At 53.4% G+C, this 17,807-nt stretch overlaps 2 protein-coding genes across 2 annotated transcripts; one reads left to right on the top strand and one right to left on the bottom strand.

The window, feature by feature from the left end:
• The first annotated feature begins 949 nt into the window (after nucleotides 1-949).
• On the top strand, nucleotides 950-1,885 carry LOC148050370 (olfactory receptor 14A16-like). The gene has a single exon (XM_087742875.1). It carries the CDS (start codon nucleotides 950-952, stop codon nucleotides 1,883-1,885), a length of 936 nt encoding a protein of 311 aa, XP_087599001.1.
• Nucleotides 1,886-11,309: 9,424 nt separating this feature from the next.
• On the bottom strand, nucleotides 11,310-12,245 carry LOC148050369 (olfactory receptor 14A16-like). The gene has a single exon (XM_087742865.1). The coding sequence runs from the start codon at nucleotides 12,243-12,245 to the stop codon at nucleotides 11,310-11,312; it is 936 nt and encodes a 311-aa protein (XP_087598991.1).
• Nucleotides 12,246-17,807: the final 5,562 nt, after the last annotated feature.

The raw sequence follows: 17,807 nt of genomic DNA, 5'->3' as shown, positions 1-17,807 counted from the left end.
TGGGGCACTGGGTACTGCAGTGTGTGCAGCTCGCAGGGATCTCACCCTCCCTTCAGGACGTAACAAATTCAGGAGAACTGACTCTGTCCTTGGGAGGTCCTGCTGGGCTGCAGGCTGCCCTCCTGTAGGGCACAGCTCTCCCAGGGCATCTCTGTGTTTTGCAGGAGCCCCATGGAGAAGACACCTCGGTGCTAAGGACATTGAGATGCTGCTGGGTGGCTGCATGTGGGCAGCTGTCATGAGCCCTCTGTGTCCCTGGTTGGGAGGGCAGAGCTGAGATCCTCCTCAGGTGCAATGAGATGGGGTGAGGGGTTTGGAGATCTGCACTTGGAAACTGGATTCCTCTGCTCCCAGCACTGGCCTCTTTCTTTTGGGGGGAACACCTGAGTGCGATAGTCCTCCAGCTGGAAGAGCTGCCAGCACAGGGCAGCTGAGAGCAGGGCTGATGCACAGAGCGGCTGTCCTCACTCTGCACTAAGGGACAGTCCCTGTGCCCAAGCTCAGCACCCACAAGGTTTCCCTTGCAGTGCAGCAGAAATGCCAGGCATTGCTGCATTCCAACCACTGCTCAGCTGTGCTGGGGCAACTAGAGCAGAAGGCACAACCCAAACTGCCCACAGCTCTGCTCTGCAGTCAGGTGAATTGGGAGTGACAATGCTGAAAAACTCTTTGACATCATGACTGGATTTAATCTGAGATCACCCTGAGTTCCAGTTTACCTACTGGTGTAGGGCAGGACAGAGTCCTGCAGAGCCCCCAGCAGAGCCTGCTGCTCCCTGGGGCACCCTCAGCCAGCACCAACCAGAGCTCACCAAAGCTCTTCCCGAAAAGTGAAAGGCTCTTTTGGGGCTTCCTGTAAGAAAGTCAGTAGATTTTTCTCAAAGCATTCTGCCCTAACTTCTCCCTTCCTTTACCTCCTTGAACAGATCCCCATGTGCAGAGGCAGCAGATGTCCAACAACAGCTCCATCACCCAGTTCCTCCTCCTGGCATTCGCAGACACACGGGAGCTGCAGCTTTTGCACTTCTGGCTCTTCCTGGGCATCTACCTGGCTGCCCTCCTGGGCAATGGCCTCATCATCACTGCCATCGCCTGCGACCACCGCCTCCAAACCCCCATGGACTTCTTCCTCCTCAACCTCTCCCTCCTTGACCTGGGCTCCATCTCCACCACTGTCCCCAAAGCCATGGCCAATTCCCTCTGGGACACAAGGGCCATTCCGTACTATGGTTGCACTGCACAAGTCTTTCTGTTTCTCTGTTTTATTGCAGCTGAGTTGTATCTTCTCACTATCATGGCCTATGACCGCTGTGTTGCCATCTGCAAACCCCTGCACTATGGGACCCTCCTGGGCAACAGAGCTTGTGTCCACATGGCAGCAGCTGCCTGGGGCAGTGGATTCTTCTATTCTCTCCTGCACACTGCCAATACATTTTCTATACCCCTCTGCAGAGACAATGCTGTGGACCAGTTCTTCTGTGAAATCCCCCACATCCTCAAGCTCTCCTGCTCACAGTCCTACCTCAGGGAACTTGGGCTTATTGTGGTTAGTGTCTTTGTGGACTTAGGGTGTTTTGTTTTCATTCTTTTCTCCTACATGCAGATCTTCAGGGCTGTGCTGAGGATCCCCTCACAGCAGGGACGCCACAAAGCCCTTTCCACGTGCCTCCCTCACCTCACCCTGGTCTCCCTGTTTGTCAGCACTGCCATGTTTGCCTACCTGAAGCCCCCCTCCATCTCCTCTCCATCCCTGGATCTGGTGGTGGCAGTTCTGTACTCGGTGGTGCCTCCAGCAGTGAACCCCCTCATCTACAGCATGAGGAATACAGACATCAAGGAGGCCCTGAGGAAACTGTTTGAACACAGACTACTGCAGCATCAGTAAGGTGGCCATCATCCTCAGGAAAAGCTCGCATGCTCTTTTGATCATATATTTCTTGGTTTTCTCTTTGTTTATTTTACGTCATACATTTCTTCCACTTAAATAATGTTAGTACCGCCTTGCCAGTGTTTTCTGGCGTAGAAGACGTCACACAGATATGGAGCCAGGCTCCCTGTTTAGGTAGACACAATAAAGAATCCAGCAGAAAATTCTTTGACTCTGCTCCCATCTTGTACAACTCCACTGGAGCTGGGGGTGCAACCCCAGCATACAGGAGGGGTCAAGGAGCCACGAGCCCAGCTGCCACATGGAGGAGCAGGCACTCGTGAACCTCAGGGATGCCCCTCACTGCCTCAGTGGGCAGATCCTTTCTGCCACCTTCATGTTGGGGCTGCTGCTTCCCTGGAGCCATGGCTGTGGACACCAGCAGGACCTGGTCTCTTCCGAGCAGCACTGCCAGCTCAGGGGCCTGTGGAGAGCACGGGGTGGGAACCAAGACATGTTGGCCAGGGGAAAGAAGTGGCCAGGGAAAAGAGCAAGGGAGCATTTCTGTGCCTGCAGGGGGGAATCCATGAGAAAGGGAAACCTCTTTCTGCAGGCATCCACTTGGGGCACGCTGCTCTGTCCCCTGACCAGGACTCTTGTGCTGGCATGGGGAGGGGGACTGGCAATGATGGGGCATGGTCAGTCTGTGGCATCTCCTGGACCACAGACCAGGATTCCTGCAGTTTCCCTAACCTCCATTTGCTCATGCCATGGTGAGCCTCCAGCCCTGGGGCTGATGGGGAGGCTGACACTTCTCTGTTCCCTTCAGAGGGGCTGGGGCTGTGGGCTGCGGTGGGCACTGTCGTGGGGCCAGCCCAGGCTGGGCTGCTCTGTGGGGCTGGGCTGGGGAGAGGGCAGGGGAGATAGGAAGAGCCAGGAAAGGTCTGTGCTGGTCTGCAAAGTGCCCAGGACAGGACAACACCCATGTTAGCTGAGCTGTGTGACCAGTTCATGGAGAACTGTCTCCCATGGGAGGGACCCCACGCTGGAGCAGGGGAAGAGTGTGAGGAGTCCTCTCCCTGAGGACGAAGGAGCAGCAGAGACAACGTGTGATGAACTGACCACAACCCCCATTCTCTGTCCCCCTCACCGCTTGCAGGGGAGGAGGTAGAGAAAATCGGGAGGGAAACTGAGCCCAGGAAGAAGGAAAGGGTGGGGGGGAAGGTGTTTTAAGACTGTTCTTACTTCTCATTATCTTACTCTGACTTTTGATTGGCAATAAATGAAATTAATTTCCTCAAGTTGAGTCTGTTTTGCCCATGACAGGAATTGATGCTGATCTCCCTGTCCTTATCTCGACCCACGAGCCTTTTGTCATATTTTTCTCCCCCTGTCCAGCTGAGGAGGGGGAGAGATGGACTGGCTTGGTGGGCACCTGGCATCCAACCAGCATCACCCCACCACAGAAGTAGAACATTTCCTTCCCTTTAAATTGGTTCCTTAATTTCTTTGTTGCTTCTTTTTATTTTTTGACATTTTCTGAATTGTTCTGTCATAATCAGGCCTATAACATTAAAAACAGTATGGTTGTGTCTCACATGGAGTTCAGTGCCCTAAAACACTCCCTGCCCAGCACTGGCCTTGCCACTGCTCGCCCTTTCACACAGCCGGTCACACTCTGAGGGGCTGAGCTCTCTCAACCATTCCAGAGAAGAAGGGTGACCGTCTTCAGGGAAACGCTCTGTTTCTGCATGGCCAACATATTTGTGTTACCAGCACTTCTGGAAGGAGTCCCTAAATCAGCAAGACACATTGCCTTCACATTCCCTCCACGGTGCATGAATTGTCACTCTATTTTAGGTGCAGAAAGGGACAAGATTGTCCTTACCCAACACCAAACACCTCAACGCAGCTGTCTACCTCTAATCGAGTTGTCTAGGCTTCCCTTTGCAGTAAAGGGAGAGACAGAAGATGTCTCAACCGAGATGCCTGGAGGTTTCCTGGTGACCAACTAATGCTCCAGAAGGGAGCCCTGGGTCACATTTCCAAGCACCTTATGGGTACATCTGTAACCCCAGGGCAGCTCAGACAGCAACAGCCTCTGCATGTGGGCAAATGAATCCAGACCTGAATGGAGGTCTTAGTCTTGAGTTGAAACCTACTTAAGACTTATTCTAGGCAACAACTCAAAACAATCTTCATTTGCAGAATGTCAGGTATTTTGCCTGAGTGCTAATACTGTTTTCCTCTTTTTATTTTTGTATTTGGAAGGACCACATGAGCACAGCACATTACTTCCACTCTGCCAACATATTTATATGCAGCTGTTCATCGAAATACATTTCCTACCAGTGCTCTCAGTGGAGAAATTTTCTTCTGAAAAACTACTCTATCTATAGTGACCTATTTCCCAGCTCTTCTTCAGCCTTTCTGCCCTTTCTCCTTCCTCTACCTAGTTTGCCTTCACAGAGAACTCCAGGTGAAGATTGATTGAGTAATTCAATGGGGGAGATATTTCTGGGCATCGTCCAGTTCCCCTCCCTGCCCCCTACTCAAATGGAGGGCTCCCCCCAGATATGCATTGGCCACAAACACGTCGAGGGTGAACTCTGTCCCATTGTCCAGGCCACCACTACAGATGTCAGACAGCACTGGCCCCAGCACTTCTCCGGGAGGGACGCCTCTAGAAACTGGCCATCGGTTGGACTTTCTAACAAGGATCCTTATGTTCCCCCCAGCTGCCATGACATTTCAAAGCCAAAGGGCAGCAGCCTTGCAATGACAGCAGCCATTTCCCCCAGCCCCCTTGGGTGCATCCCCTCTGCTCCCAGGCACTTGCCTGTGTCCAGCTGGCACTAGTGCTCCCCAGCTGCAGCTTGCTCTCACATGGCTGAAGCTTTGCTACCGCAGAGGCTGCTGGGGGACTCAAGGACCAGGGAGACTTGGGGGCAGACCTTACCAGGCAAGGGGTGGGGAAGTGAGGCAATGAGATCCTCAGCCTCTTCCATGCCTGTGCAAGGCCTTTTTGGACAGCACTGGAGGTCCAAGTAATTGAATCTTGCTTTGATTTCTGTCCCTCACTGTCAGGAGTACCTCAGGTGAAATTAGCCTCTGATCCACACTTGGCACATCATCATGGAGGGGTTTTACTTGGGAAGAAGAGCCCAGGAGTGAGGAGCTCAGCTTCATGGTGAAAAACATTTTCCTTATCTCCAGGCTGAATGCCCAGTGGTATTTTCCTCCCAATATGCACCATCCTTAAGAGCCTGGCTCTGTATTCCCCATGACCTCCTCATAGGCACTGGCAGGCTGGGATGAGGTCCCCCTCAGCCTTCCCTTCTCAAGGCTGGACAAGCCCAGCTCCCTCAGCGTCTCCTCACTGGCAAAGTGCTCCAGTCCCTGGGTGTCCTCAGGGACCTTTCCTAAAGCCACTCCAGCTTGCCTATATCGTCCCAGAATTGAGGATCTGAAATCTGGATGGAATATTCCAGAGAATCCCTTCCCTCCATCTCCTGGCCATGTTCCTGATCACAGAGCCCAGGATGCTGGTGGCCTCCCTTGCTGCCAGGGCACATGGCCGCCTCCAGTCCAGCTCGCTGACCACCAGGACCTTTCCCACAGGGCTGCTCCCAGCCAGGCAGCCCCCAGCCTGTGCCATTGCCAGGGTGAGTCCCCTGCAGGGGCAGAAACTGGCATTTGTCCCTGTGGGAGTTCATGACGTTCCGGCCAGTACGTGCTCTCCTCCTTGAACCCCTTCATTGAGCACAGAGGCCTGGGAGTAAAGACTCAGGCACAGAAGGCCTTGAGTTCCTCAGCCCCATTGGTGTCTCCAGTTTATTAGATCACCATCCTTGTTCAGCATCAGCCCTGCATTTGCCTTGTTCAGACTTGGTCTCTAACACAGCAATTGAAGCTCTTCTTTTTGCTCCTGACTTCTCTTGCAGCCACCAACTCCAGGTGGTCACCCCTTGGCAGCTGCTTCGTAGCCCCTGTCAGTGCCCTGTCCTGTGCCAGCCCAGCCCCGCTGCCTCCCATGCAGTCCCACAGCCCCACTCTGTAGGCACAGCATGGCAAAGGGTGTATTTGGTGTGAGGAACAGTTTCTCTTGCATGATCTCCACGACATCACTTTGTGCCCTGTCCCCCTTCTGTTCCTCCTAACTGAGACAGCTTCCTCCAGGTCCTGGAACCTAACCAGCCCTATCTGCATCCCATGTGGGGTTTCACAGACATCCCTGACCCAGGGTCTGCCAGGGTCTGGACAAGGAGAGAGGTCGAGCAGGGCTGGCCATTCCCCCAGTGCAGGCTCTGAGCCCACCAGGAGGAGGCAAAAATGGCCGTGCAGCAAAACTCACCCATAAACCTGTGGTGAGTGGAGAGTGCTGCAAGTGGCCAAACAGGGAGGCTCACTCCAGTGACTGAAAGCTCCCTCAAGTCCCATTCCCTAACACATCGCCCTGAGCCCTACTGCCCTCAGCCGATGGAGAACACCAGCACAGCAGCACAGACTCACGGGGGCAATGGTTTATCCTGTTCCTGACCTCAGCTTTGGAAGAAGAACCCGACCTCCAGACACCGGCACTGGGGAAACCCCCTTTTATTACAGAGATGTGACATGGGAGGCCAGCTGTGCCATTGGGTCAGACACATGTGCAAAGACCTTTGGGTCAGACAGACTGGCTTCATGCCTCTGGAGAAGCGGACTGCATGCAGACATTCCTGGAGAAACAGAATTATCACAGATAAAAAGCCCAAAGCACAGGAGGTTCCCCAGATACATTGGAAATCACTGGTGAAGAGACACGGGCAGCTTATTGCTGCTGAAAGGCTACGGATTGAATGAGCTTCTTCAGTGCGTCTTTGAGCTCCTGGTTCCTCATGCTGTAGATGAGGGGGTTCACTGCTGGAAGCACCACTGAGTACAGAACTGCTACCACTAGATCCAGGGATGGGGAGGAGGTGGAGAGGGGCTTCAGGTAGGCAAACATGCCAGTGCTGATAAACAGGGAGACCATGGCCAGGTGAGGGAGGCACGTGGAAAAGGCTTTGTGGCGTCCCAGCTGTGAGGGGATCCTCAGCACGGCCCTGAAGATCTGCACATAGGACAGCACAATGAAAACAAAACACCCAAAGCCCACAAACACACCAACCACAATAAGCTCAATTTCCCTGAGGTAGGACTGTGAGCAGGAGAGCTTGAGGATGTGGAGGATTTCACAGAAGAACTGGTCCACACCATTACTGTGGCAGATGGGTAGTGAAAATGTATTGACCGTGTGAAGGAGAGAATTGAGAAATCCACTGCCCCAGGCAGCTGCTGCCATGTGGACACAAGCTCTGCTGCCCAGGAGGGTCCCATAGTGCAGGGGTTTGCAGATGGCAACGTAACGGTCATAGGCCATGATGGTGAGAAGACAATACTCTGCAGTAAACAAGAAAAATACACAGAAGACCTGGGCAGCACATCCTGCGTAGGAGAGGACCCTGGTGACCCAGAAGGAATTAGCCATAGCTTTGGGGACAGTGGTGGAGATGGAGCCCAGGTCAAGAACAGAAAGGTTGAGCAGGAAGAAGTATATGGGGGTGTGGAGGTGGTGGTTGCAGACTACGGCAGTGATGATGAGGCCGTTGCTGAGGAGGGCAGCCAGGTAGATGTCCAGGAAGAGTCAGAAGTGCAAGAGCTGCAGCTCCCGTGTGTCTGCAAAGGCCAGGAGGAGGAACTGGGTGATGGAGCTGTCATTGGACATCTGCTGCCTCTGGGCATGGGGCACTCTCCAAGGAGGAAAAGGCAGCGACAAGTTAGGATAAACTTCTCTGAGCAAAATAAAAGCCATTTCCCCTGGACCCTCTCCCTGGCACACACGCTCACCCTTTTCCTTTTCAAGAAGACCTTCTTTCAGCTCTGTCCCTGGAGCTCAGGTTGGCGCTGGCTGAGTGTGCCATGAGCAGCAGGGGCTCTTCCCACTGGCTGCCGAGGAGTCAACCCTGCTCTGCAGGAAACAGTTCATGAGAACGGTGGGCGCAGGGTCCAGTGCTGGTGTTTGACTTTGTCAGATGAAACTGCTCCCACCCCAGAAGGGCCTGTCAGCATCTGCACTCCCAGTGCTAAGGAACGGGGATGGCAGAAGGCAGTTGGAGAGGTTAGTTTTACAGCTTCCCTCCATCTCCCCTGGGGAGTGTGTTTGGATGTCAGAAAGCCTCAGCATTTCTGCTGCTCTCAGGGAGAACAGAGGGAGTCCTGTGAGGCAAGAGGAGTGCCTGTGGCTTAGTGCAGAGGGAGAAGAGCTGGTCTGTCCCTCCGTCTGGCTCCCAGCTGCCCTGGGCCTGCATCTTTCTGAGGTGGAGGGTGATCACACTCCCACTTTACACTGAAAATCCACCAGACACTGCTGAGATCAGAGGGATCCACTGCAGACCACTAAATGTCTCACCCTTTCTCAAGGTCTCAGCACCCCACATTTAGCCCAGGACACACACGGCTCTTTTCACAAACCCAGCAGCATTTTCTCTGTTGTAGCATCTCTGCACTTCTCCATGGGGCCTTCAGATACCATGAAGGTGCTATAGGGCAGGTTTGCATCCTGGAAGGCAGCTCACAGCTTGGAAGGACACCCCAAGGAGGTAGCCAGCTGTGCTAATGATGGCATCTGGTTAAGGGAGGGTCAGCTCATTCCCAAGCCTCACAGACTGCTTTGCCCAGAGCGTCACAGGTTAGAGGAAAGCTGGGACACCTCATTGCCATAAACACACCCAAATGGGAGGACCCACAAGATTAGTGCCTGACTCTGCAGCTGAAACTCCCATTCCCAGAGAGCCTGACATCAACACCAAGAGCAGCGGAGGGAGGCAAGGAGAGAGACAGGGGGCACTCAGGAAAGCCTTTCGCTTACCCAGCACTGCACACCACCTCCCGGACGGTGACAGTGCAGGGCAGTCACCCTCAGGACACAGCACACCCTGCAGCTGCTCTGTGTGTGCAGGTGTTAAAGAACAGGTCACGCAAACCCTGATGAACCTGGAAAGGTGATGCTGGTGTTATCTGTGGGCTGGTGGGGGTGAAGGCACTTGCTGAAGTTCCCAGTAAACCTCAGTGTGATGGCTTCGGAGTCTCAGCCCTTTCTCTAATGCACACAACTGTGTTTCCATTCCCACCAAGCCGAGCCAGAGAAAAAGGGACCAAAGCAAGGAATTCATTCACTACCTCCCATCGTCAGGCAGGTGTTCAGCCATTCCCAGGAAACCAGGGCTCCATCATGCGTAACGGTTACTTGGGAAACCAAAACAGTCCGGTCAAGGGGTCGAGCGCATCTGTCACACGCTGCCCCACTGTCAGCCCACAGGCACCACCTCAGTCCCTCTGCACTGGGTGTTGGGTGTCTTCACGGGCCCTCCCCTGAGCCCATGCAGGGACCCCAGTGCCTCCCACATCCTGGCTGCACAGTCCCAGGGAACCCTGGTGAGGCCCCACTTGGGAGCGTGGGTTATGATTGTTGTGGTGGGTTGACCTCAGCCAGACCCACCCTGGTTTTCACTCACCGCCCTCTCCTGGAGGACGGAGAGAAAACAGAAGGAAGGAGAAAAGTCTCATGGGTCAAGAGAATGACACCTTAATAAGAAAAGAAAAAGCTATGCGTGCAAGCAAAGCAAAAAGAGGAATCCATGCACCAGTTCCCAGGGGCAGGCAGATGTTTAGCCACTTGCTGGGAGGCACAGCCTCAGCACACATAACACTGGCTTAGGAAGACAAACACCATCACAACGAACAACACCCCTTCCTCCTGCTTTTGCCAAGGTTTTATTGCTGAGCACGACATCCTTTGGTATGGAACAGCCCTTGGGTCAGTTCAGGTCTGCTGTCCTGGCTCTCTTCGCTCCCATTTTCTTGCCCCCCCCCCTGCCCCCCCCAGAGGCCTACTGTCTTCTGTGGGAGGTGTTTGAGAGAGAAAGCTTTGATGCTCTGCGAGCAGTGTTCAGCAATAGCCAGAAACCTGGAGTGGTATCAACGGCAAAGGGTGTATCTGGAGTGAGGAATAGATTCTCTTGTGTGATCTTCATTAGCTCAGTCAGTAGAGCACGGGACTCTAAATCCCAGGGTTGTGGGTTCGTGCCCCACATTGGGTGCCAAAAAGGACTGTCGTGGTTTAACCGCAGTTAGTAACTAAGCACCATGCAGCCGCTTGCTCACTCCCCCACAATGAGATGGGGGAGAGAATCAGAAGAGGAAAAGTGAGAAAACTCATGGGTTGAGATAAGAACAGCTTAATAATTGAAGTACAATAAAACAGAACAGTTTAATAGGTAAAGCAAAAGCCGCGCACACAAGCAGAGCAAAGCAAGGAATTCATTGACTCCTTCCCATGGGCAGGCAGGTGTTCAGCCATCCCCAGGAAAGCAGGGCTCCATCACGTGTAACGGTTACTTGGGAAGACAAATGCCATCACACAGAACGTCCCCCCGTTCCTTCTTCTTCCCCCAGCTTCTATACTGAGCATGACGTCATGGGGTATGGAACAGCCCTTTGGCCAGTCTGGGTCAGCTGTCCTGGCTGTGCCCCCTCCCAGCTTCTTGTACGCAGCAGAGCATGGGAAGCTGAAAAGTCCTTGACCAGTGTGAGCACTACTTAGCAACTACTTAGCAACAACTTAGCCCGAACCAAAACATCAGTGTGTTATTGACATAGTTCTCATCCTAAACCCAAAACACAGCACTATACCTGCTACTAAGAAGAAAATTAACTCTATCCCAGCTGAAACCAGGACAACATCGCTTTGTGCCCTGTCCCCCTTCTGTTCCTCCTAATTGAGACAGCCTCCTCCAGGTCCTGGAACCTAACCAGCCCTATCCGCATCCCATGTGGGGTTTCGCAGACATCCCTGACCCAGGCTCTGCCAGGGTCTGGACAAGGAGAGAGGTCGAGCAGGGCTGGCCATTCCCCCAGTGCAGGCCCTGAGCCCAGCAGGAGGAAGCAAAAATGGCCGTGCAGCAAAACTCACCCATAAACCTGTGGAGAGTGGAGAGTGCTGGGAGTGGCCGAATAGGGCGGGCACCAGTGAAAGCTCCCTCCAGTCCCATTCCCAAACACATTGCCCTGACCTCTGCTGCCCTCAGCCCATAGAGAATCAAAGCAGAGCAGCATAGACATATGGGCGCAATCCCTTCAGCCTGTTCCTGATCTCAGCTTTGGAAGAAGAGCCAAACCTCCAGACTCTGGCACTGATGAAACCCCCATTTATTACAGAGATGTGACATGGGAGGCCAGCTGTGTCATTGGGTCAGACACATGTGCAAAGACCTTTGGGTCAGACAGACTGGGTTCATGCCTCTGGAGAAGCAAACTGCATGTAGACATTCCTGGAGAAACACAGTTATCACACATTAAATGCCCAAAGCACAGGAGGTTCCCCAGATACATTGGAAATCACTGGTGAAGAGACATGGGCAGCTTATTGCTGCTGAAAGACTACGGATTGAATGAGCTTCTTCAGTGCGTCTTTGAGCTCCTGGTTCCTCATGCTGTAGATGAGGGGGTTCACTGCTGGAGGCACCACTGAGTACAGAACTGCTAACACAAAGTCAAGCGAAGGGGAGGACATGGAGGGGGGCTTCAGGTAGGCAAACATGCCAGTGCTGACAAACAGGGAGACCACGGCCAGGTGAGGGAGGCACGTGGAAAAGGCTTTGTGGCGTCCCTGCTGTGAGGGGATCCTCAGCACGGCCCTGAAGATCTGCACATAGGACACCACAATGAAAACAAAACACCCTAAGTTCACTAAGACACTAACCAGAGGAAGCCAAGTCTCCCTGAGGTAGGCGTCTGAGCAGGAGAGCTTGAGGATGTGGGGGCTTTCACAGAAGAACTGGTCCAGGGCATTGCCTTGGCAGAGGGGGAGTGAAAATGTATTGGCTGTGTGCAGGAGAGAATTGAGAAATGCACTGCCCCAGGCAGCTGCTGCCACGTGGACACAAGCTCTGCTGCCCAAGAAGGTCCAATAGTGCAGGGGTTTGCAGATGGCAATGTAGTGGTCATAGGCCATGACAGTGAGAAGACAATACTCTGCAGTAAACAAGAAAAATACAAAGAAAACCTGGGCAGCACATCCCATGTAGGAGATGGCCCCGGTGTCCCAGAGGGAATTGGCCATGGATTTGGGGACAGTGGTGGAGACTGAGCCCAGGTCGAGAACAGAGAGGTTGAGGAGGAAGAAGTACATGGGGCTGTGGAGGTGGTGGTAGCAGGCTACAGCAGTGATGACAAGGCCGTTGCCCAGGAGGGCAGCCAGGTAGATGCCCAGGAAGAGCCAGAAGTGCAAGAGCTGCAGCTTCCGTGTGTCTGTGAAGGCCAGGAGGAGGAACCGGGTGATGGAGCTGCCATTGGACATTTTCTTCCTCTGGGCATGGGACACTGTCCAAGGAGGAAAAGAGTGATAAGTTAGGGGGACTTCTCTGAGCAAAATCAAAGCTATTTCTCATACACCCCCCCCCATCCTGCAGAAACCCTTTGAGAGGTTTGGTTCTTTTACAGCTCCTCCTCCCCTCGCACCCTGGGGAGTGTTCTTGGATGCCAGAAAGCCTCATCATTTGTGCTGCACTCAGGGAGAACAGAGGGAGTCCTGCGAGGCAAGAGGAGTGCCTGTGGCTTATTGCAGAGGGAGGGGAGCTGGTCTGTGCCTCCGTCTGGCTCCCAGCTGCCCTGGGGTCGTACCTTTCTGAGGTGGAGAGTGATCACACTCCCATATTACCCTGAAAAGCCACCAAGTGCTGCTGTGAGCAGAGGGGTCCACCTCAGACCTCTAAATGTCTCACCCTTTCTCAAGGTCTCAGAACCCCACTTTTAGCCAAGGACACGCAGGGCTCATTTCACAAACCCAACAACATTTTCTCTGCGCTTTTCCCTGGGGTTTTCAGATTACACAAAGGTGCTATAGGGCAGGTTTGCATCCTGGAGGGAAGCTCACAGCTTGGAAGGAATCCTCAAAGAAGATAGCCAAGTGTCCTAATGATGGCATTTGAGTGAGGGAGATTCAGCTCATTCCCCAGACCATCAGACTTCATTGCGCACAGCTTCACAGGTGAGATGAAAGCTGGGACATGTGTGCCCATGGACACAGCTGCATGAAAGGACCCACAGGATCAGTGTGCGACTCTGCAGCTGAAACTCCACCTCCCCAGAGGGTCTGGCAGCAAGACCAAGATAACAATAGCAATAACACAGACCAGTGGAGGAACAAGGCAAAACACAGTGAGGGTGTGGCTGAGAGAGGCCAGGGCAGAGGCATTGGGGCACTCAGACAGCGTTCCCCTTCCCCAGCTGTGCACGCCACCTCCCAGACACCACCATTGCCGGGCAGCTGCTCTCAGCCCCTGTGCTCTGCAGAGGGAACTGGGCCCGTGGCTGCAGAGCTGCACCACGGCTCTGCTGGAGCTCTGGCTGCAAAGGAGGTGCAGGTGCTGCCTGAGCAGCCCTGACCCACGCAGCACCCTCTCAACAGCAGAAGGACCCTGCCTTGCTGGGGGTCACTCTTTCCACCCACAGCTCCACCCTGCAGAAGCATGAGGAGCTCCCCGAGCAGGCTGAGTGCTGACCCTGGCAGGCGGCAGAGTCCCTGCCCCAGCCCACAGCCCCTGGGGTGCAGGGACCCTGCTCGGAAGGACAGCCCTGGGCACCCCTGGCTGCACAGCCACCTTCACACCCTGCAGCCATCCCTGGGAGAAGGCAGCTGTCCTGTTCTGTCCCTCTGATGGTGCAGCAGGGAGGCCCTGCTCTGGAGCACGTCCTCCTCCTCTACACCAGAGAAACTGTGAGAAGCCTCCTGAAAGATCCCATAGGCTGTGGGACGTGCTACCTTTTGGATTTTCCTCCATGAGCAAAAGCTACATTGCTCTGCAGCCGGAGACTTACCATGTAGAGGGCTGTGAAGATTTCTCCTGCAGTGAGCTCTCAGTTCCCAGCCTTCCCACTCCTGATTGCCTTTAACCTCTCTCTGCCTCGCTCCTCTCCCCTCGCTGCCTGCAGGCAGTGCCCTCAGCCCTGCTGCCCTTTGCAGAGGAGCTGCTCCTGGGCAGAGCTGTCTCTCTGCAGTGCTGCCCACTTGCCAGCAGCTCCCTCCATCCCAGCAGCCCAGCCCAGCTCAGCAGCAGAGGCCCAGCCCAAGGCACCACTTTCTCTGCCCCTCTGGGCTCCCTCCAGGTGTCCCTGGGGCTCCAGGGGAACCTGCTGGGAAACAGGCTGAAGGCATCATTCATGTTCCCTCCCTCAAATTCTCTCCTGCAGTGTCATTACTCCTATTAGAAGAATAGTTGGGCATGAGAACCACTTTTTTTGCTCCCACTATTAGACAGGACACATGGAAGGTGACAGGGAAGGATCTAATTTCTCCAAGCTGGGAGGATGTGTTCTGTTGAGTAAATTGAAGCATTTTATGCTGGGTCTTTAGACCTGGGGCTAGAAAGACATGCAGCTCTCTTTTGCCCATGCCATATCTCTGCTTTTGCACACATGGGGCCTTGGACACTTGGTACCAGGGTTCCTTATGGCAAATATGAGTTTGCCTAGTTCCACAGCTGCAGTGCTTCAGCCCAAATGTGCAGCAGTGCTTTCAGGCAGGGGCACAGACAGGATCAATGGGAGCCATTAATGTTGGAGACAGAGCTATGACACTGATGGAATAAACTGCCAAGGCATGGTGGCAGAGCTCAGGACAGCTGCTCTTCAAGGACAGCATCCTCCAAGCTCCGCAAGGGTCCAGATCAAAACTCAGTCTAAACTTGAAAGGCAACTGAAGGGCACCATAAGGATTGTTTACTGCTTCAGGAAAAGGAAAAGATCCTGTGTGGTCACTGATTAATTTAGGAAGAGCAGGTGGAGATAGATGTGAGATTCTCTGTGTCCTCTTTGCCTCAGACTTCCCCAACAAGTTGTCCCAGGCCTCTATGACTCAGGGCAGGACTCTGGAGGAGATCAAACAGCAGTGCATGTGGATCAAGTCAGGGATCACAAATGCTTCCCAGTCTATGGGACGGGAGGGGCAGCATCCCAGGGAGCTGAGTGAGCAGGCCAATGGCCACTCTCCAGCATCTTTCAAAGGTCAGGGAGTCTGTGGGAACGCCCTGACAATGGGGAAAATGCAAACGTTGCAAACGCTTTTCTAAAATGGCCAAAGGATGCACAGAAGAGCAAATGGCTGTGTCCCAGATCATGTTCAGTCGGATCCCATTTCTGGGTGTCTGAAAGAGAAGGGGACTGGGTTTACCCAGGGGAGCTTGTCTCTCACCATCCTCTTTGCTTTCTGTGCTGAAAGGAGAGGATTGCTGGACCCAGGGAGAGCAGAGATGGTCTTTTAACCTGGAAGTCAGTGAACTTTTCAACATTACCCCTCCACAATATTCTCATGCCCAAATCCAGATATTCTGGTCTGCCTCAGTGGATAAGTAGATGAGTAAATAACCAGATGGATGGTCGGGCTCAGAGGGACTTGGTCAATGTGTGGTACTCTGCCCGGAGGCATCTAGCTAGTAGGGTCCTGCAGGGGGCAGTGCTGCCACCTGCCCTGTTTAACGTGTTTTTAATGACCTGGAGGAGATGAAAGAGTGCTTTTTCATAACATTTGTTGAAGGCACCACATTAAGGAGAGCAGACACTACACTGGAGGGCAGGGCTGTCATCCCAAAAAACAAAGCCAAGCTGGAGTGATGGGCCAATAGGAACCTCACAATAGCCAATAAGTTGTGCCCTTGTGGTCGACTAAGCCCATGCAATGACATCGTCCAGGGACTGCCCAGGTGGGCAGCAGCTCTGTGGAAAGGCTTTGGTGGTCCTTGGGTTCCATTAGGCAAAAGAGGAGCAATCAGGAAAGAAGGCCAACAGCATCCTGGGCTGTAGGAGCCAGAGCATAGCCAGCCTGCTCAGCACTTTTCACACCATAGCCAGAATATTTTCCTAGGTTTTGACATCCCACAATGCCAGAGAGACCTGGGCAAACTGGAGCCAGGTCAGTGGAGGGCCACCAAGGTCAGTGGGGTGGGAGAAATTGTACTGGGAGAAGAGGCTTAGAGAGCTGGGCTTGTTCAGACAGGAGTAGAGAGGATCTTGTGGGAAACATGCAGCAGCATCACACCGTTCCCAGGAAGATGGAGTCAGGCTCATGTCTGTGACACAAGGACAAGAGGCCATGGGCTGAAAGAAGAGAGGGTCAGGCTAGAGAAAGGGAGAAACTTTCCCAGCAGAAGGATAGTCAAGTGCTGGAAGCTGTTTCCCAGGGAGCGTGCACTGGCTCTGTCCTGGACTGGGATCAAGATGTGTTTGAATAAAGGCCTGAGTACGCTGTCTGAGCCTGCTTTGAGCAGGAGGTTGGTCCAGACACCTCCCGAGGTCCTGAATGATGCTGTCCTTCCTTCCCCTTCATGTTTTCCAATTCGGGAGAGCTCTCAGGATTTCCCTGGCCCCAGAAGTCATTCACATCAGGTTCAGGGCTGCTTCACAGGTGTCCCCAAACAGCCCTCACCACATCCTTTGCTTCCCTTCTCATTTGCCCAACGCCAGCTTCTACTCTTCCTATCCTTATACCCCTCCAGAGTAACAGCCTACAGTGTTAATGCTTTCAGAGCCAGTTGCTCAAGGAATGTCAGCATGCACATACAGTGTCTACAAATGAGCCTGGCATTGAATCCATCATTGCGGAAAGAGACAAGAGGCATTTGACCAGCTCCTTGAACCCAGGAATCGGTATGCCATGCCTCCTGAGATTCCCAGGAACACCTGAACTTGAAGTGCAGAGAAGTGTGAGTCCTCTTTAGGTGTCCAGGAGACAGGGAGAAGAGAGCATGTTTCAGGTACCCAAATGCCATGACAGTGAGCAGACCATCCTTCCCTTGGGCTCTTGCATCCCATTTCTTGAGATGCAAACCTGGTGAGTCTTCTGCGAATGATGCACCAATTATCCATCAGGTGTTTCTGTGATTTCCCTAAAAGCAGCAGTACTTATTTTTAAAAAAAAAAAAAAAAAAAAAAGGACAACTTTTTCCTAAGAGATGGTGAAAAAACCCTGTCATGGTCCAGAAAGCTAGCTAGCTCCACTAGCTCTGGAGGCAGCGAGGAAGATTATAAAAAGCACCAGGAAGATCCAAAGTGCTGAAGGCCTCTTCTGAAGAGTGAGTGGCCCTGAGCAGCAGTGATTGGCCATGTGTAGGTCTGGGAGAGAGGTCGGGGGATGTCAGTGAGAAAGGAGAGGGGTGGCTGATGGCTTTAGTGAATCCTTAAAACCATGTCTGAAGCCAGCAATGGAAAGCAGTGGATTTCTGTGTGTGGAGGAGGAAGAAGACGATTGTCCTAGGAAGATGGCAGGAAGGAAGGCCCCTCCTGTGCAAAGCAGGGATGACACAGACATTTCCATCGCATGTGCATGGCTCAGTCTGACCGATGAGGAACGCCCACTGCTTGGGGTGTCTGTGCTCAGTCGTGCCCCATGAGCTGACCTGGCTCTCCTCCCCTCCTTCACTCCTCACACTTGGGTGGGTGTCAGAAAACCTCCCTGAGCCTGGAGGATGCACAGCCCTCCTGGGGTGAGGTCCCACCACTGTGGGAGAAGAGGAAGGGTGGGTGAGACACATGGGCATGCAGGGGGAGAGCAGTGCAGGCGCAGCAGTGAGTGTGTTCAAGGCAGGAAGAAGACTTGACATGTCGGGGGCTGTCATGCTGAAGTGAAATAGGTTGAGTCTTGATTTGGAGGCAGCAGCAGAAGGAGGATGGGCAGTTGAGTGCTGGGATGGGGAGCTAAACAGAGGATTCTAGCATGTCTGGGGCTTGGAACTCTTGGGTGAGAAAGGAGCACTAGCAAGGCTTTGGAAGAAACGGGATGGGTTGTGGGGAACTCAGAGGCATTGACAGGAACCTTGTCTGCCCATTCCCTGCATGGTCTCTTCAGTGATGGCCTTCAGCAGGGCCT

This window comes from Nipponia nippon, unplaced genomic scaffold (genome assembly GCF_047370975.1).
Source record: "Nipponia nippon isolate SJK-2023a ecotype South Korea unplaced genomic scaffold, ASM4737097v1 scaffold_88, whole genome shotgun sequence".
In the NCBI taxonomy this organism is placed as follows: Eukaryota; Metazoa; Chordata; class Aves; order Pelecaniformes; family Threskiornithidae; genus Nipponia; species Nipponia nippon.
The sequence above is the reverse complement of the archived record's forward strand: the minus strand, read 5'-3'. Positions and strand labels throughout refer to the sequence as shown.